Source organism: Squalius cephalus (assembly GCF_949319135.1).
Source record: "Squalius cephalus genome assembly, chromosome: 14".
In the NCBI taxonomy this organism is placed as follows: domain Eukaryota; kingdom Metazoa; phylum Chordata; class Actinopteri; order Cypriniformes; family Leuciscidae; genus Squalius; species Squalius cephalus.
The window spans coordinates 26,768,262-26,793,055 of NC_137135.1; the positions used below are offsets into that span (position 1 = coordinate 26,768,262).

At 38.0% G+C, this 24,794-nt stretch overlaps 1 protein-coding gene across 11 annotated transcripts in view; it reads left to right on the plus strand.

The window, feature by feature from the left end:
• Nucleotides 1–24,794, plus strand: part of lingo2 (leucine rich repeat and Ig domain containing 2) — a 383,251-nt gene that overhangs the window by 351,623 nt on the left and 6,834 nt on the right. The window contains exon 1 of one of the 11 annotated variants that reach the window (XM_079891766.1): nucleotides 546–594. The exons of the other annotated variants lie outside the window; for them this stretch is intronic. Within the exon in view, the coding sequence (XP_079747892.1) occupies nucleotides 568–594 (27 nt within the window). The 5' untranslated portion in view covers nucleotides 546–567. Of the gene's footprint in view, nucleotides 1–545; nucleotides 595–24,794 lie in introns of those variants that run through there. 11 annotated transcript variants of the gene reach the window in all.

The window sequence follows — 24,794 nt, forward strand, 5'->3', positions numbered from 1 at the left end:
ACCAACCAATTTTATTAAAGAATTGTGTATATTGATAAACAGATTAAGTGCCATGATTTTTGTTCAAATTAATTCATTTTACATAAATAAAGCATAATGTTCATGGCATTTATAGTGAAATTACAGGAGAAGAAATCTTGTTAAATTTACAGTAACAAACAGGCATTTGTGGTTGCCAGATATCACTGCAAAAATATAGACAATATGGTTTATTATTTGAAGGATTGCAGGATTAGATCTTGGTGTTTGTGCATTTTACAGTCCATAACTGTATTTATAAGGAACTGATACTGTATAACATTGACATAGCAAACAACCAACTTAATTGAATAACGTCTCCTTTGAACTTAAAAATATTTAAAGGCAGGGTAGGCAATTTTCAGAGCGGCTAGCAATAGTGAGCTAGCTTTGAAAGCATAAGATCCCACCCTCCCTTCAGAGTGTCTCCAAAGCTCGTTGTTTTTGTTCAGGAGGAACTGTAAATGGTGGCAGCGGTTGCGGTTGCGGTGCTCGGGTGACTGACGTCTGTCTAACTCTGCATAGCATGAAACGCTCTGATGACGTGTGATGTCTGCGCGAGCAGGGTCCACAGAGGTATGAAAATACATGCGTTGACAGGCAGGTAAAACATAGTATTATTGCATTGATGAACATTTTATGGTCCTACGCCTTGAGGCCACTCAAGGCCACTTAACTTAGCGATTACTATCAGGATGTGAAGAGACTTTCAAACAGCATAACCAAAACAAAAAAATCTGGAATTACACATACCCTGCCTTTAAGCACCATGAGTTTTGCTTAAATTATATAGTAATTTAATTTATTTATGTTTTACATAAAAAATATAGTATTTATAGTGAAATAACGAGGGAAAATCCTGTTAAATTCACAGTAGTAAACATGCATTTGTGGTTGCCAGAAATTGTGTGTGTGTGCGTGCGTGTACAGGTTTATATGACATTGTGAGGACCAAATATCCCCCCAAGGATAGTAAAACCTGAGATCTCCTACATTGTGGGGACCAGCCAGCAGTCCCCACGAGGGAAATGGATTAATAATCATTCTAAATTATGTGGGAGGTTTTCTGTTTTTTGTTGTTTTTTTTAAACGTAAAAATGCAGAACGTTTTCTGTGATGGGTAGGTTCAGGAGTAGGCTTGGGGTTTGGGGATAGAATATACATTTTGTACAGTATAAAAATCATTACGCCTATGGAGACTCCCCACAAAGATATTGAAACTGTGTGTGTGTGTGTGTGTGTGTGTGTGTGTGTGTGTGTGTGTGTGTGTGTGTGTGTGTGTGTGTGTGTGTGTGTGTGTGTGTGTGTGTGTGTGTGTGTGTGTGTTCTCCATTAGCCTTTTGCTCTTAGCCCGCTGTCGACCCTCACACCTGTAAAATCAATGAGAAGCAGGCTGCCGGATTTGGGTCCTCGCTTGTCCTCCCCTTCACCCTCCTCTGCAAGGTTAAATCTGCATGGATCACAACTCAACACCACCTGTCAATCACACCCCTAGCTCTCGCCACCCCCTGGCTGCCTCTGCTGTTTTCAGGGGGCAATAATTCATGCTCACTTCATAGTTGGCCTTGGTTGACTCTGAAGTTTGTAAATTCTTTCTTGCATTGTTCCGACTGCAGTGTATAGTCTGTGTATAATACACGGACAGAGCTTGTTGGTTAGCCGAGATGGTGAGATTATGGTCTCTTAATAGTAGTAACAGTATTGTAGTGTTTCATTAACAAGGATTACATGCTTTACAAAACAAAACAATTGAGCACACTAGTAATCAAGTACAAAAGCAACAGCCATTCAGATGGGGATGATGCTGTTCAAAGCCATAACAACCTCCTCCCATGCATGCACAGCAGTGATGTTAAGATCTGGGTGGAATCGGAGGTACTATCGTCACAGTTCGTGCCTATAAATCTGTCATCCCCTTTTCAGTAATGTGCGTGGGATTTTGCATTCATTTTTCTGAAGATTTCCGTTATGCTACATTTGCAAAGCTTTAGCATGAGGTTAAATGTGTTTGTAACCGCTTGCATGTATTCATTTATGCAAATGCGCAAATGCATGCATGCAATTATATATCTCTCTCATCCATGCTCTCTTTCATTATGTGTCACCATCATTAGCGTTGTGTGCTTTGAGACGCATGTCCCTGCGGCGGTGCACAATAGTGTTTACTTCACCACTTTCCTGCAGTATACTTTGTTCAGTGGGTCTGGCTTGATTGAACCCTGTGGACCTATTAGGGCCTTTAATCAGAAGCGGAGCCAGGCCCAGCCCCTCGGGCTTCATTACGCATTATAGGTACATACTCCAGCTTTAACTAAGTAACAAAACCTGCTGTAGCTGCAATCAAACACACAGAACATGTTAGCTACATGCTTTTGGAGATGGAAAAAAGCTCATCTGCGTCGAGGAAATGCAAGGACCTGTACTAGCAGTGAGCGGCCATTGTGATGCAGTTGATGCGTTAGACAGGGCGTGAGAATTTTCTAGCTCATGGAGGGTGACAGTCATAGAGATGGAGCACAGGAGGCTAACTACTGTATAGAAGTTACTGATGTCACCCGATTTGGTAAGATACTATTACATTCGCTCTAGATGTGTTTTGGCCAGAGCGTCTCTGGGTTTTGTGTTTTTTATGCTTTTTAAAAGTTCAAAGAATCAAGTTTTCTGTTAATCTTAATGAAATTCACTTTTTTCCATTCCCTTTAAATTCACATTTTAAGCCCAGTTTCACATAGTCCATTGCACTAAATCTCTTAGAGCTAATTAAAAGTTTCTTTCTCACATAACGGTGTGGTTGTTAGCAGACGTTCCGAACCAGTTTTCTGTTGACTGATTTTTCTCTTCTGCCGTATGTAATATAATGTGGAATGGAAGGATGAGAACGGGAGGTATGTAGAAGGAGCTGCTCAAAGCAAGTACGCAGAGTCAAACCCTGGAGTCTAAGTGGCAGTTGTCTGTTGGCATTAGCATTGTGGACAGCGTGTTTGAGCATGTCACAATGTCACAGAGCTCTCACCTCCTGACAGGAAAGGATGTGCTCGCAAGTGTGAGATATTGACGAGGCGCTGATATTTATAGCCCTTTCATTAGAGCTAAGTAAAGCCATCAATAGGATAACGTTGTCATGGTCTAAACATGAGTTCTTAATTCAGACATACAGTAACTATCTATCTATCTATCTATCTATATATCTATCTGTTCATCCATCCATCCATCCATTCAATGGACTAGCTAATACAAACAAGCTTAGGCTGGTTTAAGATGTCGCTCCCTTTCAAAAGCTACAATCGATACTGCACTGATCTGCGCTGATCTCTGGTAAATCGATCGTTTTTCTTGCTCGTTCAGTTCCTGGTATGGTGGCAGGATAACTATTGTATCCAATAGTTCTGGATTCAGTTTGAAGAGGCATACAGTACTTTTGCATTTGCAAATAGTGTGATAAACGAACACCCTGCAGGGCTCCATGTCTATCCAATTCCTTTATTTCACAATCCTTCCAGGTGGAGTTTAGAAAACCCAAGCGTTATTGGTTCGTCTATTACATTGTAAGGGCTAATAAGGCTACAAAGCTACACTGCAAGTGCGAGACCACCTCAAAGTGCTGAGGCGCAGAGAAAAGAAGGAACATGATTCATCTTGTTTGGAAGGCAAGGCCTTATTAGGTCTGGTAAGAGTGTGGATGGGGGCTTTGAGGGGGGCAGGCTTCACTAGGCTTTCCCATCCAGCTTCCCTATAATTGCTTTTGGCTACACCCTGAGAATTTGATGAGTTGATAAGAGACTTTGTTTGAGTGACTGCACATGGTGTCCGGGCTGCTTTAGAAACAAAGCAACCACTGTACGGTCACAAAATTACCATGTCATGAGATGACCTAAAAATGTAGATATTAAGCAAGTCCTTTTTTCTCTGTGTGTGTGTGTGTGTGTGTGTGTGTGTGTGTGTGTGTGTGTGTGTGTGTGTGTGTGTGTGTGTGTGTGTGTGTGTGTGTGTGTGTGTGTGTGTGTGTGTGACGGGTTGGTTGTAAACTACATCTGAAGGAAAGAAGTGTACATTACGTGAGCTACTGTACTGCATCACAAAAAATACCATATGGCAAGTCCCTTACCAATTTTTTTATTGTATGACAAGAATGGTAAAATATTTTATGTGCTGCATGCCTTTTTAAGTTATAATAAGGAGGTATTTCCATGCATCTTTTGGTGCAAAAATCTTTTGATGTATAAAAGTGGGCAGCAAATATTTTGAAAAAGTAATACAAGCTGTATTTTAGGGTGACAAAGAAAAGGCACATTATCTTTTCATTTCTCCCTTTTCTGGCTGTGCATTTGCAAATTTGGGCCGTTTCTCTCTCAATTATCAGCTTTTCCACTGTATTTGTGTGGCTTCCAAGTGCTCTGGTTCAGTGTGACACTCTAATCAACCCATTCAACAAAATAAAATGAGAAGAATAAGAAGATTTGGACCTAGGACACTCCCCTAATGAATTTGAAGGCTTTGAAAGGTCCAAAAGGCTTAACAAGAGAGTGACATTGAGAGGGAAAATGGTGGCTGCACAGACAATGTTAAAGGGATCCTGGAGTCATTACATGGCTATTAGTGTGCATTACGGCTTTGAGTGTAATAGAAACTCCTGCTGTTTGTCTCTGGTGGATGGAATAATTTCCGGAACCTTTTCCTATCCCAAAATGTACCTCAATTTCTCCCTGTTAACAATAGGGGACAGAACTTCAGCCATGCCTCTCATTCTTGACAAGCTATTACCATAAGTTTCCACACACCCTCCATCTTTGTGAAATGGAAGGCTTCAAAGTAATGCTCTCCCCAGGACCGTGGAATCCCCTTACACACATGCTTTGTTAAGACTGAAGATGTGCTGCATACTTCACACTCCTCACAATATAATCATGTGATTCCACATCTTTTTCTCTTTCCCTTTCACTCTCTTTTCTCTGTTCTCTGTTCTCTCTTTCCTCTGAATTTCAGTCCATTTCTGTAATCATATCTGCAACAAGAAATGCCTAAGCTTTTTTACTTTAGAAAAGGGGGTTGATAGTCCATGATGATCTCAAAATTTCATAGCCATTTGTAAACAGTAAGTGTGCACGTGTGCTTTTGTACAATTAGGTCAAATGTAAAACCTTTTATAAATTTAGAGATTGGTGGAACATTTGCAAAGGTAGTGGTGCAGGTGACCAAGTTCAATATTCAGACACAATGTCATAGCGGGGGTCATTTTTCACTAAATGACAAGAGAAATTTTGTCACATTAAGACCTTTTAAGGGCTAATTTATGTATAAATTAAATCCAGATGGACTAATAAAGGTAAAGTAATTTGCACTCTTACTGTAGTCTAGATGAATATAATTACCATCAAAGCACTAAGTATGGAAGTGAAGTGAAACAGCGTCAGTGTTGCAGTGTGACAATAACACATTTCACTCATTTACTGATTTGTGTATGCATGTGCTGTCACAGTGATTCCAATTTCTAATTAGAAATCATACAGAACAGAATGAAATCATTGTCAAATTAGGTAAATGTGTTAATTGCAGTAAATACATCATAACGTTTAAGCTTTAAATGTATTTGATCTCTCAATGCAATATATAAATCTGAAATTTGTAAAAATTTTGTGGAGATGCTTTCACTACATTGACATGCATTTATATGTATTGCCATGTAAATACTAATGAGATCATGTTTGATAGCCACATAAAGGAAAGGAAAAGGATAATGAGGCTGAATTTAGGAGAGGTCCCTGTCCTATGCAAGCAAAATGCACACAGGTTCTGTCAAGTGAGGTGATATTTGAAGTTCTTCACTTTTACTAGATGTCTTGGATATGTTAATGGGGCTCTTGGGACTCTTGTGATATAGAAGATATGTCCAATTTACTACTGTGAGAAAGAGATAGTAGTCTTCCTTTACAGTGAAGCTCTATTTTAGCTTCGTTGTGTAGATAAAGGTCAGTCGTCCTCTGTTTCTCACACACTCTCAATCTTGGCAGTGGTTTTGTTGATGAGAAATTCGTAGCTTCATTTTTTCCCAGGTGTGTTCTGCACACACTCCAGTGTGGGGCCACTGCCTGGCAGGGGTCCATGATGTGGTCCTCTTTTGAACTTCAAGCAACTTATTAAATTCCCTTCTAGTGCCAACTTCATTTCTGCACTTTGAAATGGTTCAGTTCCCATCACCTGCTTGGATATACCATAGTGCCGGTGAGCACACAGCACAGATTGTCGAAAACTGCTCTCTCTTGCTGCTATTTGCTGAGCTCTTTTCAATTCAGATGAAAGTGAGATGGGTCTACCGATAGCTCTGTGTGGAGAAGAGCCCTATTCCAGCCTGATGAGCAGTAAATGTGAACCAGGTTTGGAGTCTTAAGAGACCGAAACTCATTTAAGAAAGGCACTTTTCTGTGCTTACTCTGAGCTGCATTTATAAACCTGTACAGTACGTTTTTCTTTGAAAGCTATTAAATGAAGTTTACCGCCTCGTTGTGCCGAGCATTCTTTCTTATTTTTTTAATTATTTAAATGAATCTATCTATCCCTCTATCTAACAGCTTTGTACAATCCTGTATCAACACACATGGTGATTTGTTTTTATATTATTATTCTGGTGTCATATCTTAGACAGGAGATGTTGACCTATCTAGATCAAAACAACAAACATAATTTCTATAATAAATGTAAGTGAAAAAGACAATGACTAATACTGGCCAAATGCATAAAAATTTCTTGGATGTAGAATGTGGGCATATTTCCCAGACATATCTTTATTCCAACATTGAACAGAAATTATTGTTGACTGTTGTCTAAAAAAAATACATTAAAGGCAGGGTAGGTGGTTGGTTCCAGAAATATTTTTTGTTATGCTGATTTTGTTAGTCAGAGCGTTTCATGCTATGCAGAGTTAGACAGACAGTCTCTCATCTCGTGATGCTTTGCAAACTCTGCTGTGTGCGTTCATGTGTTTTGAAGAAGGCGTGGCTTTGGAGACGCTCTGAAGGGAGGGTGGGATCTCATACTTTCAAAGATACTGTAAATTGCTATTGCTAGCCGAAAATTGCCTACCCTACCTTTAAAATCAGAGCCATGGCACAGCAGAAGCATAGATATTAGTAGTAGTAGTAATAGTAGTGGTATCAATTTAATGTTTTACAATGTGAACCAGGACCATGATGCTGAAGAAGAATACTATATTAAATATATAAATAAATACATTTGATTATTTATAGGATGGATGGATGGATGGATGGATGGATGGATGGATGGATGGATGGATGGATGGATGGATGGATGGATGGATGGATGAAGTTATTTATTTATTTATTTACCTTTGACAATTATTATTTTTTTATATATTGTGTGATTTTTATCCATGATTCTTTTACAAAGCATCATCAGCACAGCATGACACCTCAATTGCCATTAAAAGTAGAATGCTAATTAAACATAAGTACGGGTTGGGCTGTGGGACATCACTAATTCTATGCATACCAGCCATCTGGACATTAATTAGGCCACTGGACCCTAGGGCCCTTTAATAAAGCAATTTGAGAGTCTCTGTTGGAAAGTGACCAACCCTGATCACACCTGAAGAGAGTCCTTCAGTTTCAAGTTTAACACTTAAGGTAGAATTGTTAATAAATTGTTGGTTTGAGCTTGCTAGCTCCTAAATGGAAAAAGTAAAGCTCATAAGTAGCTAAGAAATTAGGTTTTTCAATTTAAAAAATGTGTTACTTAGACTCAGTAAATCACTATTCTTGAGTTAAAACATGGGTGAAGCTACACAGTTTTCACAAACAAGGGCCCCCAAGGCAACCGTTGTCCTCTGTGAATTGGTATTCATGGCTGTGTATCCTGTAGTAGTGGAGGGTCCCAAACCGGGCAATTATGAGTTTCATACAGACAGGATACTTTCTGACAATGGCAGAGATTTATATTTTTTGGAAGAAGACCTGCAGACATTATTCCACTGTCATTTGAAGTTATTTTGACAGACTGTGACATGAACGACTGTCTTAAGCACGCTGATGAGCTTGCTCCGTTGCAGGAATTTGAAATTAGCATATTCCAGGAAGGGAGGGGCTCGTATTTGGTATGGCAGTTTCCTAAATGAGGGGCGGTAAAGGACATTTTTCTGCCTGAATCCAGGAGGCGCTAAAAATGGGAATAATTGTGAAGGGATTTGGAGGAGGATAAAGAGGATTGACGGTAAAACAATGCATTTAAGGGTTATGGAAAGGTTTATCTGCCCAACATTTACAAGTTGTGGCTCTGTGACAAGAGATATGTGGTGGCAAAGACGCAACGGATGAAGGTAGATGGTGAAGAGCGGAACAAATCTCTCCCTCACTTATCTCATTGTGTTGTCTTTATCCATCTTGTGCGTCAATGTGATCCATTTCATTTAAAAATCCATGGCTTCCCTTGTAGCAAGCTGAAAGTTGTCATTTAGTTCACTCCTGAGAAGAGCATACCCTATCAGGTCCATCTAATGGAGCCAGTGCAGGAGTCAATAAGTAAAGTAGGCATGGCCAGAAAAGGAAAGAGAAATCGCTAATGTGCCATGGGTAATGACTGAGATAGAAGGCTTGTTAACGGGCTTGTTTGCAGGAAAGCCCATTCTTCCACCTTATCTTTCAAGCACAGACCCAACACCCACCTAGGCTCTTCACATGTGCACCGATAAATTTGACTGTTTGAGAGTCTGAATCTCAGCACGTGACCATCTTAAACGGATAGTTCGGCCAAAAATGATATTTAACCCATGATTTACTCACCCTCAAGCCGTTCGAGATGCATATGTCAATCTTTTTTCAGACGAATTACCCTCAGAAGGCCTTCGTTTATCCCCCTGGAGCCGGATGGATTACTTTTGTGAAGGATGCATGCACATTTTGGGACTTGAAGGAGGTGGACCCCATAGCTTCACATTATAACCACTGAAAGATCTAAGACATTTTCTAAAATAACTGAAAATGTGTTCGTCTGAAAAATGATTGACATATGCATCTCGAACGGCTTGAGGGTGAGTAAATCATGGGTTAAATATCATTTTTGGCCGAACTACCCCCTTTAACAAAGCTACCCACCAGCTGAGGGTTAAACGTATTTCTTTCTGATGTAGAGTTGAAAGATGGATGCAGAGTGACTTCTCCACTGTGCTCAAGGCTGCTGAAACTTTGTTCGCTCTTTATTCACTGTGGGTAAATATGCGCCCTTAAAACATTCTCAAGAGGACTGGAGGATTACTATTTCCATGGTGCAAAGCAGAGAATGTGGAGTATTCAAGGACACAGACTATGGTCTGGACAGATTTATGATTCGTGACACACAGAAGAAAGCACACTTGATTTTTGATGTATTTGTGTTGTTAATGTCTCTCTAAACGCTCACATTCACATCTCTACTTGTCATACTTCTTTTGTTTTGCCTAATATTGTATTTTGTCTCCTTCACTCACTCTCTCACATAAAATATACAGAGATGTGAAAGCGCTTAAGAACCCAGAGGCAATAAGAAGAATTAGGCCAAAAAATATATATATTTTAGCATAATTTGTGAGTAAGAACAGTGCAGTGCAAATACATAAAAAAAGCAATAGGGAACACAGATTATCACAAAAACAGAGAGATGACATCTTCAGATGGGAAAATGTCACTGTTTTATAATGACACGAAATCATGTTATGCACAAATAGAATCGCTATGTTATTTTGGCCAGTTCAAAGTGAGTTTAATTGAACTGAATGAACTTGAAATTGTAAGGAATAGGTTGTCATATTTTGTATGCTTGAATAGAGCTAGCCTATTAGAGTTGAGATATGTGAACTAAATGACTCCGCTATGTATGGGTGGATACCATTACAATAAATGTCATCCTAAAGGGATAGTTCACCCCAAACAAACAAAAATATCATTTACTCTTCCTGATGTTGTTCCTAACCTTTACGCATCTGTATTTTGTAGAACGCTCTAGGGTTGTTTTGGACCCAATTTATGTTCATTGTACAGTATGTTGGGCAAAAAACAATTCAGAATATCTTCTCTTGTGTGAATAAATGACCAATTTGCATGAATTATGCCTTTAATAATTTATTAATCATCTAATGTTCTCTTGCAAGATGAGTAATGCCCTGTTTGGGTTTAGATTTTCTTCTTTGTTACCAATATTTTATTGAACAATCATGGATGGATGGATGGATGGATGGATGGATGGATGGATGGATGGATGGATGGATGGATGGATGGATGGATGGATGGATGGATGGATGGATGGATGGATGGATGGATGGATGGATGGATGGATGGATGGATGGATGGATGGATGGATGGATGGATGGATGGATGGATGGATGGATGGATGGATGGATTTGTTTTTTCATTTTCAGTACTCCATGTAGGCCTACTGTATGTATCACGTCACTGGATAATGTCCAGGTTTTGGACTTTTTGGTTTAAAATTCTGTCATCATGTCTTCCTCATTTGTTTTTTGTCCATTTAGTGCAATGGAAACTGTTGTTGTTTGTTTGCTTGTTTTTATCAGCATTCTTTGAAATTATTCTTTTGTATTCCACAGAAGAAAATCATTCAGTTTTGAGACAACGTGTGTGTGTAAATGATGACATTATTTTCATTTTAGGTGAACTATCCTTTTAAAGCATGGTACAAAATAATACAGCTTTGTTCTCCTAGTCTATTGAATCTCAATATGTAGTGCTTTAGATACCATTTCCAGTCATAATTACAGGCACACTGTTTGTCATAGTGCATTAACTTGGAAATATTGACATATTGATCGAACAGTTACAAAGACACGGATCAGCAATCTGGAAATTCAGCCCATAATCTCCCTTTCACATATGTTTTCATTTCAGTCTCCAAACTGTGGTATAATCAATAACTAATCAATCTCCTTGACAGCCAATAGGACCTAGTTCCCTTGAGAGACTCTTCCTTGCCACCTAATAAGACAGAGACATAAAATATGGAGAGGTAATGGAGGAACTCATGCATTCAGCCTCTGATCAGTTCATTAACTCATTGTTGCTTATAAAGTAGCAGAGAGAAGGTTTTTTTAGAGACACAAGAGAATAATGGCCATATTGTATTTTGTTTTTTAATGGATTCATGGCACAGGAACACGTGATCATAGACTGATTACTGCAGGACTGGACATGGTTATACGCCATTCAGAAATGATTTGCGAATGCCTTTTAAATTCTAATTTAATCTAATTCCAATTTGCAATTTTATTTAATTCCTAAATTTTAATTGAATTTGAATGGAGGTAGAAAACAGGATTTAGAAATGCAGTTTGAATTTGAATGTAAGGAAGAGGAATTAAAAAAGAAAAAGAAAAAAAATTGTTTGAAAGTTTTAGGGAAAAAATACGGAAGCCGTAAAAAAAAAAAAAAAATCCGTAAAAAAAAAAAAAAACTAGCATTTCGAAATTAAAGTCAAAATATTTTGAGATTAAAGTCAAAATATTTCGAGAATATTCAGGCTGAAATGATAGTGTCTTGTCAGTTATTATAATACATATGACAAAAACAATTGTCTAAATTATTTTGCATATTCTTCAAAAGTTCTTGTGATGATATCATAGCCTATGATTTTTCGGAAATCATAGGCTATGATATTGCACAGGTGCACGTGATGCAACACTGTCAGAGCCGACAGACTCGTGTGTCAGACTCATTTCAGTGCAAAATAATTAGGTCAAAAACGATTTAATATACTGCAAATAGCCTACTAGTTTTTTATGTTTCTTTATAATTCATTTAGGCGGACAACAAGGCTACCAAGTACTGCGCACAGTGCGCAAGCTAATTAATTTAACGGTTTTTTTTCCTAATGTTATTTTTAGTCGATTTTTAGTCGAAAACTTCAGTCAACCAAGATTTTCTTTGGTTGATTACAGCCTTAGTTTGTACAAAATAACTGCTCTTCTATGATTTGCACGGTTTGACATGATATGATAAGCGATCGTTAGATTTAATCAGCGTGATTTACTGCAATGCTTTTTTTCCCCTTAGTTGATCAGAACAAAAGTGAATGTTACTTTCTTGTTCAGACGTCATTTTCCGTTGAAAATTCTAATATTGGTCATACTTCCAAAAAGTATATTCTGCGATTCTGAATGCCAGTATCCACACCGGCGCGGTGATTGACAGCCGCACACTGTTTCATGCCGATGTACAACCCACGTAAAGTTGATAATTCCGCAAATAACTGCAATTGCAGATTTCGAACAGAGATGGCGACAAAGAGGAAAAACTACGGACTGCATTCAAATGTCTGTCATGTGAATAATGCAATTCTTCAATTCTGAATTTTGCAGTAGCTCAGTAATACTGTATGTCTGCCATAGGAATACATTATATTCCAACACTGTGTTATTGAAAACAGCATTAATATTGCAGCATGGTGATTCTGAGCACTACTGTACTGATATTGAGCACTGGGCAAGTTCCTTGTCAGTAAAGTGCCAACAGATGGCAGATAAAAAGCAAGCCTGTGTGCTTACCACACCAGCACTGGATTTTATTGCGATAGGTGCAGCTGTTTTCCTTCACATACTGTATTAGTTACTGGCGCAATATATTGACTCATTGCAGAGTATTTTTGTGACCTCATCTTGAATGACATGATGAATGAAAACAGACTACTATGACAGCCCTTATTATACCACATGATACGGCACTAGAGTTCATCCAAGTTGATTATCTCAGTAACCCTCATTAGAAAAAATACAGCAATCTATCTGCTGTAACGCATCAACCACAAATTTATGCAAAAGAATCACATGAGACATCATTGAAGAATAGGACGATTCATCTGTCACTGTCATCTCAACACTGAAATCCCTGTTTACAACCATGTGCCTGTTTCACTTCCCTTTGACTAAGAACACACTCTCCAAAAACCATAACAGATCAAAATATTAGATTATGGGCCTCGTCTTGGTGGCGTTATCCAAACTGCAGACATGTGTCCTCATGTTAATACATAAAACCAAATTATTTACTCCGCACAGGTATCTAGGCTTACTGATACAATTATTATCTATTATTCATGGATCATTAAAAAGCAGCTGTCTCGTGGATGTGATGGACTATAATTGATTACGTTTAACTTAACTTTTTTTTCCTTAATGGCTCTCAAATGAAATGCTAATCTCTGTTTAAGTGATTGATATGCAGAGAGAGTGTCTCTAATGCCAGCAACATGCATAAAATAGATGAACAAGACACTCATACAATTCAGCCTGACATCCTGAATATAAGAAGGCCATTGATTCATAATGCTACTAAAGAGGCTCACCACAAATACATGTATAATTTGAAACATTCTTTCAGATAAATCATGTTTTAGTGGGAATATATTGTATTGACTAAAGGTTAAAGGTTATGTTTTTGTTGACTACTCTTGTCTGTTTGTGTTGAAAGAGGGAGGGAGAGAGGGCTAGAGAGAGGGAAAGCGGGAGGGAGTGGGGAGGAGAGAAAAGAAGAGAAGTCTTAGCAGATGGAGATGGAGGACCATTCTGTGTTTGAGCGGGATTCCAACTGGGATTAGTGAGAGCTTGTCAAAGGCACTGCTCGGGTAGGATGAAGAGACGGAAAAGCTGGTACGCTGTTCCTTTCATTTGATTATGAGCTTCTTTTTTTTTAGATTTGCACTTATACCAATGATAATGGCTCTGGGTGGGATTGGATATCTCTAACTGGCTGTTTCTCATTTTAGTCTTGAGTAAAGGGTGTGGGTGAGGGAGAGAGATAGAGCGAGTGCTTTGTTTTGAGGGTGCAACCTTGAGAGATGTTGTTTTGAAGCATCATTAATGTCTGATGCCTCTTGTTTCATTATTTCTGCAGTTCATTCCTTTGGAAATGTAATTGCATACCCTACAAGATGTCATTTGAAAGATATTCTTCTCACATGTGTGGATAAATCCCAGGGGAGGAAAGACTTTATATGACAGGCTGCATTATCAGAATCTAACTTTCCAAAATCGAACGGCATTCAAATCAGGTCTGTACTATTTTGTTCAGGGACGTAGGGAGGCTGTCAGTTTCTTGTGCTGTCACTCCTGCTGGGTAAAGTAAGTAAGTGTGGTGATCATGCACCCCTGAAATTCCTAATATAGTCCAGCCCACATTTATGACTAAACCTCTTCAGCAAGTGAGTGTGCACACTGACCTCATAACACACACTTCAACTTCCCACACGGCCCCAGCCTTTCCAAGACTACACGGGCTATACACACGCTTGCAGTTGCTTCCTGCTGACACTCCAAATGTATTCATGGTGAGAACAGAAGGCATCTGTTTCCTCTCAGTGTTTTTTTTTTTTTTTTTTTTCTCAAGTATTGGATATGCCGGCTGGCTTTGCTGGTGTTTTGCTGTTTGCTGCAACAGCTTTTATGCTACCTTCGGGAAATATTAGCACTCATGCTATAACTTTAGACAATTATTCTTGTCATCCACTCACCTATATTTTTATTTTTAGATGTTTTTAGGACAGTTTTTGCATTTTTCAGAACCTATCAGTTAATGTCTAACCTCAGAAGCAGATTTATTTTATTTATTTATTTTTGTTGACAGAAGTTGGGATATTTGGGGTATGGGGTACGAATAGTTGATTAAATAGGAACAACTGTTGGGCACGGCTAAAAAAAAAAAAAAAAAAAACATTTTGGTTAATAACTGTTTTTGTATTAAAATGTATAGTGTTTTACTACATCACAGATTATGTATAATTGATGGCACTGTTGTATGATTTCAAATTTTAGATATATTAATGGGCCATTAAGGGGGATCCAGGCATTTGATGTTTAAAACTATCTACCTTTCATGTTAAGTTAGGTTTATGTATAACATATATAATAGTTCTCACAATAAAAACTCTGGATAGGTACCTCCACTGCATTAGTAGAAGTCATTGGAGCACCAAAGTGTATTTCATTTGTGGAAAGTGCTTTCCTGTACTTCCTGTATCTTGAAGATATCTCTCAAGGAGCACTAAGAAAGTCACCATGTTCATAAGAAAGCCCTCCACTCCAAATTGTATTATCAGTATTTTAATGCATTTAAGATATGGGATGGAAGGTGAATTGTGTGGCACATGCGATGATGGACCAGGCTGTCCTAAGCGTTCAAGTGTTGACTATTAGCTTTAAAAGGTTAGTTGTGTATTGCTTGCACTCTGCATCTTTCTGTCTCTCACTCCCTCTGCCAGTTCAGCTGCTGGTGTGTGTTTATCCCTTTTTTTTAAAAGCATTTTATGCACATTAACATGATGAATTATATTAACTTGAGCAACCGTGAGGAAAATACGCTTATGACTTTATCATTTTGAGCGGTGGTCGAACGGCATCCAGAAGCCATGAATTCTCACACTGTGTCCTAACCAGATGCGATGCGACTGCGAGATGCTTCAAAATCAATCAAAACCCACAGCCAATCAGAACAGCGTGTGAGCGGGCTCTCGCGGCAAGTGCACAGCACCAGAGAGTAGGCTAATCTTGACGGCACTCATAGTAGGCTATATCAAATTCACAAATATTACACCATAAACATTATTAAAAATACATAGGCTACTAAGTTACTAAAACAATCTTTGTCAAAGAATACACTTGTTTGTTCACAGTTTGAACGTTCCTGTTTCCCCATTTGTTTAATTTCAAGATCTGAGGGAAATTATCCATTGTTGCTTTTACAGCTACAAAGCTGGGAGCACTAAAAGTAACATTGCATGCTTTTAACATTAAATAAAGCACATAAACAGTACCTGAGATCATCATCGCCGCAACGTCGCAGAAAAATATAAACCTTTTCTAAAAAAGAATCGTCGCGTGTCGCCGTCGCGGCTGGACAAAAACTCAGATTATGGAAAAGATATCTTATATCCCGTGTCGCGGCGTCGCGTGTAGTTAGGACACGGTGTCAGAGTCTCACAGCCAGGCCTTTTATACAAAGAGTACTTATACTGTAGGGAAATACGCCTTTTGAAAGAAAGATCTGCCATGAGCATAAATGTAAGTTCAATAATCTCCCCACTTGAAATTAAATATGTATGTTAGAGCCCACATAAAGGTTGAATTAGTTTTTCATCATCTAGATTTAGGTTGCGGATTTGTAGCTCTGAACCAGAACTAAGCTAATTCTTTTCATAGCATCTTCTGGTTTACATTGGCTTCTTTACTTTTTGCTGTTTTCAATTCAAATATATCTGACTGAGTTGTAATTGTTAAAGCTCATTTTTGATGGTCCTAGTCTGGACAGTGTCCTCAAAGTCTTACAATGACTTATGGAATAAAAATATTTATTTAATAAAAATGAACTGCGTGTTGACATCACTGACGCCAAAAAGGCATTGTACCCAAATGTTTTTTGTGGTCACGAATGCATGGTAGACTTGATCTTGGCAGCCTCTCACTAAAAATAACTGCACATGGGTTTGGAACAGTGAATGTAAATAAATAAAGACAACAATTACTATTTCTTTAAAACATACCTATATGCTTAAAACAAGTTAAACTAATTTTACTTAATAAAAAACATTAACATTCACATTAAGCGTTTTTTGCTGGCCTCGCTGAACTTGATAGCACAGAGAGAAAGAGCATGATAGATAGCAGTTGAGTTTCACTCCTTACAGAGGGTTATCGGTGAGAGGAACAAGAGAAGCATCTCTCTCCGTCTATTGCTTTATCACTAATTAACGCAGACCCGTTCCTCCTGATGAGCTCAGTGTGAAGCGTATGGTTGGTCGCTGCATAATTTGTGGGGTTTTCAGATCCTGCCTTTGATTCTCTCAGTCAGAGATGTTGATCCCACCTCACTTCCTCAGCGGGGGCGGGCGATTGTGCTGACGCAGCAATTGCAGCCTCTTACATGGGGTGCTGAAAAACTGTAAATTGCTCTTCAGGGCTTTTTGTTACCCAGCATGAAATTCACCTCTCAAAACAGATAAATAAATCAAGCTCCTGGTCAGACACAGTTTTTCAAAAGCAGAGTCATCAAAAATTATGCAATTTACTATCCCATCAGTTCTGTCCCATTAAGAAATAAATCAATGTTTTTAAAATAACTGTTAAAAAAAAATTATAAAATTTTATTGTGCTTATGCTTTTCATTATATTTTTTGTACAATGCAGATATAAAGTTTGGGGTCTGTAAGATTTTTTTTTTATGTTTTTGAAAGAAGCATATTCTCACCATGGCTGCATTTATTTGAAGAAAAGAAAATACAGTAAAAATAGTATGGTGGGGCTAGGGGGAGGGGTGGTTGGGAGTCTATATTCTAGCTGAGCCCCCAGTGTGAGTTTTTTAAGGCTTTCGTTATTTTAGAACACTTTTTTAGAACATATTAATTCCATGGTGACGCATCATGCAGCCACACTGTATGGCAGAGGTTTCACTTTTTTGTTATTCCTTTTTTATTCAAAATATTCCCAAACTTGTTAACTATATCATGAACTATATGATATATCCCGATTGTCTAATATGTGGAAGTGAATGTGTTTTGTCATTTAAACACCTTTATAATAATCATGTTAGTTGATCTATCCATCCATTTCTCCTAAAATACTTTAAAGTGTCCGGTGAACTTAGGAGAAGAATAGAGTAAACTTTATAGTTTTCTATAGCCTGGAAATCCAGACCTAAATCTAAAAGATTAATGGTCTGGCGTGGACTAATGAAAATCGGCCAGCTCGAGGGGCGGCACCAAGCGTGCATTTGAAAATCTCACTGCACGCAATTGGATAACACTACGACCAATCACAACAATAAACCCCAGCTACCAGCGGAGCTAACCTTATTAGACATTCTCTGATTATACTCTTACCGTATCCTGTCCGCGAAACAGCAAAAACAGATTTGAGCGGCGTTTTCTGTTCCTGTTTTAGATAAAAAGCCAAGTCTAACTCGTTCATTGTAGCGGCCAAAGCCGTTTCAAACAACTGGTATTCATCCATAGCCATCTTGCAATATTTACTAATGACTTCGACATCACAGCGCTGTCCTCATCTGTTTAGCTCGCCTCTGGCCCGCCTATATCAGATAACCCGATGTGATTGGTGCAGCTCAGATCGAGGAGCATATTTAATGAGCATCATTACTTGACACCAGAGTAACTCGCTGAGCAAATTCAACTTGTGCTCTCGCGAGAACTCTGGATTACCAGGGTAAGTTTTCTACACAATGTGTATCTGATATGAATAAAACACTTCAACAAATTATAGCCTAATTGAAAAGATTATTATTGCAGCTTCCATTGACATTAATGTCTGTAACATAAAATAAACATTATGTGGTTGAAGACACTGAATAGTTGTGATGCATGTCCGTCTCAGGCTCAGCACCAGCCAAAGCGCAAAAGCCCGTTTGAATTTAGCAGTGACACACTGAACATTGGAATCACACTGGTGTGATCGTATGCGTCAAAGGGTTAAAATCAAGGGTTGAAACTGAGGGTCACAAATCAGATCTGAGGGGGTAATGCCCCATTTTGCCCCCTCGTGATGCCGGGCCTGATTTCACCACCTATTCAAGCATCCAGCTTTTACTAAAGTACAATCCCAGTTAAATGTATTGTTTTGCTTAGGATGTCTTGAATTAAAGGACATACCCTTTGCCATGTCAGTTACACTGGATTAAATAGTTATGTATTTAGGAGTCAGTGGGCTTAGTATTGGTATTTTCAATTTATGTGCAGAGGTGCTTGTGATTGGATTATGTATAGAAAGTCACTTTGTAATTCTGAATCAATAGTTGGAGAAATGGATTTTTTTTTTGTCAAGGGGCCACTGGGGTTTCCTGTCCACTTCCATGAACCACTGCATGTGGTGTTTAACAGCCTGCTGGTGAGCTTCTCAAATGTTAACATTATTGAACCAGCGACAACACTGTTAAAGTGGCTAATAGATGTGACATCATGATATCCTTATACTGCAAACCAGCTGTATTCTTTCTCAGCCCAGAAGATGACATTTTGATAAAGGTCTGTGGAGTTATCCTTAAAGATGAGCTGGGAGAAACTCTTGAGGGATTCTTCTTTGACTTCTTATTACCATTAGCTGTGATGATATCACACAAGCCCACTAAAACATTAAAGGGTCATGAAACCCTAAACCAAATTTTCTGAGATTTTAACAGAGGTATGTGTGTTGAACACCATTGAAGACAATGTTAGCATCTGTTAGATTTAATAGTAGAGGGAAAATGGTTAAATTTTAGTTTTTTTCCGCTATTTTCATCTTCCGGGTTTAAAATCTTCATCATGTCGACGTCACAGGCTGTGACGTGGCAGAGCACTATAGTAGTCTACTTTGATGACTCATCGGTGTCTCATAATTATTCATGACTGAGTTTTCTTATCCAATGAGAAGACACTTTCTCTTAATTATTCATGACACCACGTGGAACTTTCCAATGACAGACATGTCAAACTGTGAAATCGCCTAGTAGATGAGAGAGGCAATGATGGGACGCGCGTTTGTTTTCGTGGTGCAAAAGTTCCAGTGCATCTTTCCCCGCGATGCTGCCAGGGCTGGACTAACCCTAACCCTAACCCTAACCCTGGCCATCAACCACGGACACATCTAAACTACGTGTGTGTAGCAACCATTCAACTGGAGAATGGTGGACTTCGGCCTTGTACACTAATGCAGGTTTCGTCTTGCAAGTGATGCGGTCCCGAGGACTTTTCTATCGCTTCAGAGGTGTGTGTGTGTGTGTGTGTGTGTGTGTGTGTGTGTGTGTGTGTGTGTGTGTGTGTGTGTGTGTGTGTGTGTGTGTGTGTGTGTGTGTGTGTAAAATGTAACCCTGTCCATTTTACTGGCCTTTTGTTAAATAATCACTCGTTATTAAAATGTAGATATTCCTCAATTGTATGGAACGTATGCTTAATTTGTGCAAATTTCTACGTCACTGTCCATCTTTATTATGTGGGTTTAGGGGGCGCGTAGATCTAGGCTATGTACTGAACGTTTTTTTTTTTTTTAAGCGGAAAATTTATTATTTTCAAATATATACATTTATAGTGTGTATATAAACAAATATATATTTTATAATGACATAATTATATATATGCATGTACATTTATATGTTTTAAATAGAATTATAATTACTGTTGGCTAATATATATAGCAGTGCATTCAGTTACTTTTGAAAGGACAAAAATAAGGTGTCAGTGTATTTCATTAGACTTTAACTTTGCCAGCTATAAAAAAAATCTAGCATTTCCTCACGTTTTACCACTGGCGATGACAGCCCCCCACCCCCACCCCCACCCAACACCCAACACCCAACACCCAACACCCAACACCCAACACCACGCCCACTCCCCTCCCTTCTTCTCACAGCCATCCACGCCCAATTAAGTTGCATTTTTCAAAAAGATTGTGAGCTAGACTTGAGCTGAAAGAGGGGGGTTTCATGACCCTTTAAGATATCATGATGTTCACCTTTCCTCTTAAGAGTTAATTACATCTTTCCTTCAGGGTAGCATCGTTAGAAAATATAAGACTCATTGTAATGAAGAAAGGATTTAATAATGTTAACAATTGGACTGATGTAAACTTACTGCTGGGACAGAGCTGGTAAACAAAGACGTCCATGCCAATGCTTATTATATTTACTGGAATATTTTTTACCGATTCTGTGAAATTCATAGGTGTTCACATAGTGTTGCAATTATTTGAGTGAGCATATAACATACAAGCTACACTCACAAGGATGGAAATCTTGTCTTTGTTTCAACATGATGTGTTTTGAAAAACACTAAAAGTGCAGAAAAACAACTGCTATTTTTAGGATGTACTTCTAACACAGCTGTTTGTGAGAGGTGGTTGTTTCTCTAAAGATTCACTTCCAACTGAGGCAGGTGTGTGTATGTATTAATATAACTGGAAAAAAGAAACAGGATAATATATGGGTCTGGATTAGCCACAGAAATCATGAGTTCCTTTAGCGGAGTCTTAGCGAACCACTGTGTAAAAAGTAATATGGAATATATAAAGAATATTCAGGATTCAATACAAGTCAAATATATACAGTCAACATCTTTTATGGTATTACGTTGATTATACCACAAAAAAAAACATTTTTTGAATTTTGTTCCTACATTTTCTGGAGAGAAAAAAAATCAAGTACTTTCAATGGAAGTTAATGGGGCCACTTTTTTGTGGATTTAAACAAATCTGAAGCTTGTTATTTTTATTAAAAACCTTGCATAATCTTATTTTAAAACTTTGCTATTTAAAGGGGTCATGACATGGATTTTTATTATTATTTTAATTTTGTTCCTTGTTCAATATATTAATACAGTTCTTTGCACAAAAAACGAACAAACATATATGCGGAAAAAACATAATTTGCAGACAAAGCATTATGAATTAATTTACTTCCGGTTTGGGATGCAGCTGCTGTCAGATCCTATATAGTTTGCTGATTCATCTTTCAACAAAGGTTTCTTTGCGAACTCTCCATTACACTTAGCCTTGTCTATAAAAGAAAATACAAACAAATTTATAATCTGATCTGGGATGCCATTAAAATAAGCCATCCACTTATTTCAGACTGAAATCTGTACAGAGACGCAACCGATCTGTTTAATCTGGACACGTCAAAGCGAACGTTCTTTCACTCTTCCATTTGTCCTGTTGTCGACAGACTCAAGAATGTGGAGTGTGTCAAAAACTGAAACTGCGTACTGTATCCAGTGTAGACAGCATCAGTGATTATAATGGGTTTTATTTGCTTTTGATGTCTTGATCTGGAGGCAGTCAAAGGAAAATGTATTTGCCAGTTTTTATAGCTTAAAGGATAACCCCTTTAAGCTATAAAAGCCATTGTATTATGGTTGAAACCATTAAAACAAAATTGTTAAATTATATATAACTTTACACAGAAAATGTTGAAAAAGTGAGTGTGTGTTATTTTTTCATACAATAATCATATTAACTTGCAATGTATTTGTAGTATATTTTGGCTAGACCATTGAAACCATTTTAACGTTTGCAGATTGGCCCCATTCATATCCACAATAAGTACCTCACTGTAACCCAGATTTTTTTATTTATTTTTTACAGATTTTACAGATTTTTGTTCTGTTTTTTCTCTCAGAAGTTAAGTAAGAAAGAAAATGAGAGTCAAATGGAAACTATTTTAATGCCAATAAACATTATGCTGCAAATGCTGTTGATTGAGCTTAATTTAAATGCAAACTGAGACATGTCTCAATTCACATGCTAATATGGGAGTGACCATGCATGCAACCGTTTCTCACATGCCGTACCTCATTCTTTGCTTGCTTATATTTAATTTTGTGTAATTATTCCAGAGTTTACACTATTTTTCATCCCATAATCCCGTTACCTTATTCAGTTGCTGGTTGTTTGGAGAGATAGTATAACTATAATGGTCTTTTTTTATTAACTAAATATATCTCCAGCTTCCACAGAGCCTTTGCAGGGTGTGGTCATCACATTAGGTGGTCCACATCAGAAGGACCAAGAGAGTCTCTGAGTGGAGATATAGCACATCCTGGCTTGAAATGACATTTGTTGCTTGATTGCACAGGAGTCCAGTTTGTTATCTAAAGCCTAAAACTGCCAGGGCAAAAGACCGGAAAATGCTGGAGAGCCCATGTAAGGGTATTAGACTCGGTTCTAGTCTGGTTGACAGAGCCAGGGAGGACCATTCACACACTTTAAGCCGATCACAGCCCAGTCAGGACAAAATACATGTCCCAGGCATTTAAATGGTATCTTTCTCTCCCTATCTCTTTTACAGGCAGTAATATATAGAAGTGAATGAAATGATTGGCAAGTAAAATACATCATGATATATTGAAAACAACGTATTATTTATGAAATGGTCATGTTAGGTTTTTCATTGACCATATTTAGTTTGCACTGAATGTCATACCTGGCCTTGTTTACTGTCTTTATACACGTTCCTGATCTTAGTGTGAGCGAGTAATCTTTTTTTACCAAAGCCAAAACGTTTTTTCGAAATAATCTTTCATCAAAATTACTTTTCAACCTCTCCTCTAATCATAAAATTGCCCAAGTTGGTTTGCTGGTTTAGCCTGGTCTCCAAGCCTGGCCTGGCTTGTCTGACGGTTTGTTTTAGAGGGGTTTTTAGCACATTTCAGGCTGAGAGAACAGTCAGACCAGCTGAACAGCTTGAACAGGCTGGAAACCAATCTTAAACTAGCTAAGACCAGCAAACCAGTTTAGGCTTCAATCCTGCAGGGATACTGAGAATTTTCCACAATCTAATCTATACCCAATGGATAAAGTCCATACCCAATGAAAAGTTTTATCATTAAATAAAGCATTAGATTTATAGCATTACAAAACAAGGAACAAATCACTGTTTGGAATGCTGTAATTAGCAGATCCAAACCACCTGAGATCTGAAAATGTGTTAATGTCATTAGGCATGAAACATGTACAAATTTATTTTATGGATTTGACAAAAGTCCAATTAATTCCATAAATACTGTAACTCTCCTAAATCAATACGGTATTGAATAGCTAACAAAGAAGCAACTACATTTTCTTAATTGCACAGCTTGGGGCAAATAACCAATAAGAGCAGTGAAAGATTAACATAGGTACAAAGTTTCATTAAATATAAAGTTGTGAAGAGTCTTTGGAATTGTAAATATGTGTTTATATACATGGGTCTGTCAGTATCTGTGTGTGTGTGTATGTGCATGTAAGTGAAATTTTGTCACCTAATAAGACTCTTGATACAAACACTGATGTCATGTTTGTGTTTCTTCCCTGTGAGACCTGCTCTATAGGAGACTATGCTCTCGATGTCAACACAAGCTTAATACTTCAAATTGCTCATTGTGGGAATCTAAACAGCGTACTATGAGGGGGAAAATGTTTTTGTTTTATCATGCTAAGTCTCATTTATTCCTATTCTGTTTAGTTTCAGGGCATAATTGGCAATGCAAATAAAGCCAGAAATAAACAGGACACCAAATACTTTTTTGTGATGATTAGCATATATTTTGGTCGGGCAAAACAGAGACTGTCTGAACAAGGCGTAGTTGTGTAATGTTTTTTTTGTTTTTGTTTTTTCCACTGATCATTCTCAGAGTAGAAGGAAAAAATTGGCAATACTTAGACCCATGTATACATCTCCTGTCACCACCACTACCCGCACCCAATTAACCTGTTACGTGCAAGAGGAGACCATACATTAAGGTTGCGGCTGGTGATTTCAAATGTGATTTGCTCTCTGTGGATGCGTGGCATTTCATGTCGTATAATGAGAGTGCATATACATGTTATACAACTCGGCCAGGCTGTGTTTTGTGCCTGTGGGGTTTCTGCACCTCTTTCTCTCTGTTTAAATTTAGTGTGCCCATGACACACCAGATGAGGCGCTGTGTCTATGCACTTTTCACAACCTGTTTCACAATCTGTCTGCTTCACTAACACACACCCACACACTTACACACTACTCATCTTTGAGCTTTGCAGATATTCATTTTTACATTTTCTACTCAAATATCACATTGTTTTATTTATCTTTGCCAAATGCTTAGGAACAATCAAAAAAAATTGTAATGTGTGTTTAGGTCATTAAACTATCTAGTTCATTACGCATTCCTGACACATACTCATTTGTACTGTTCACTAAAGGATGCAGTGAGTTTTGTCTTGTAATGTTACTTAATTTAGATGATATATTGTCTTCATTTATTGTATTGCAATTGCCTGTGTAGAATTTACAGTG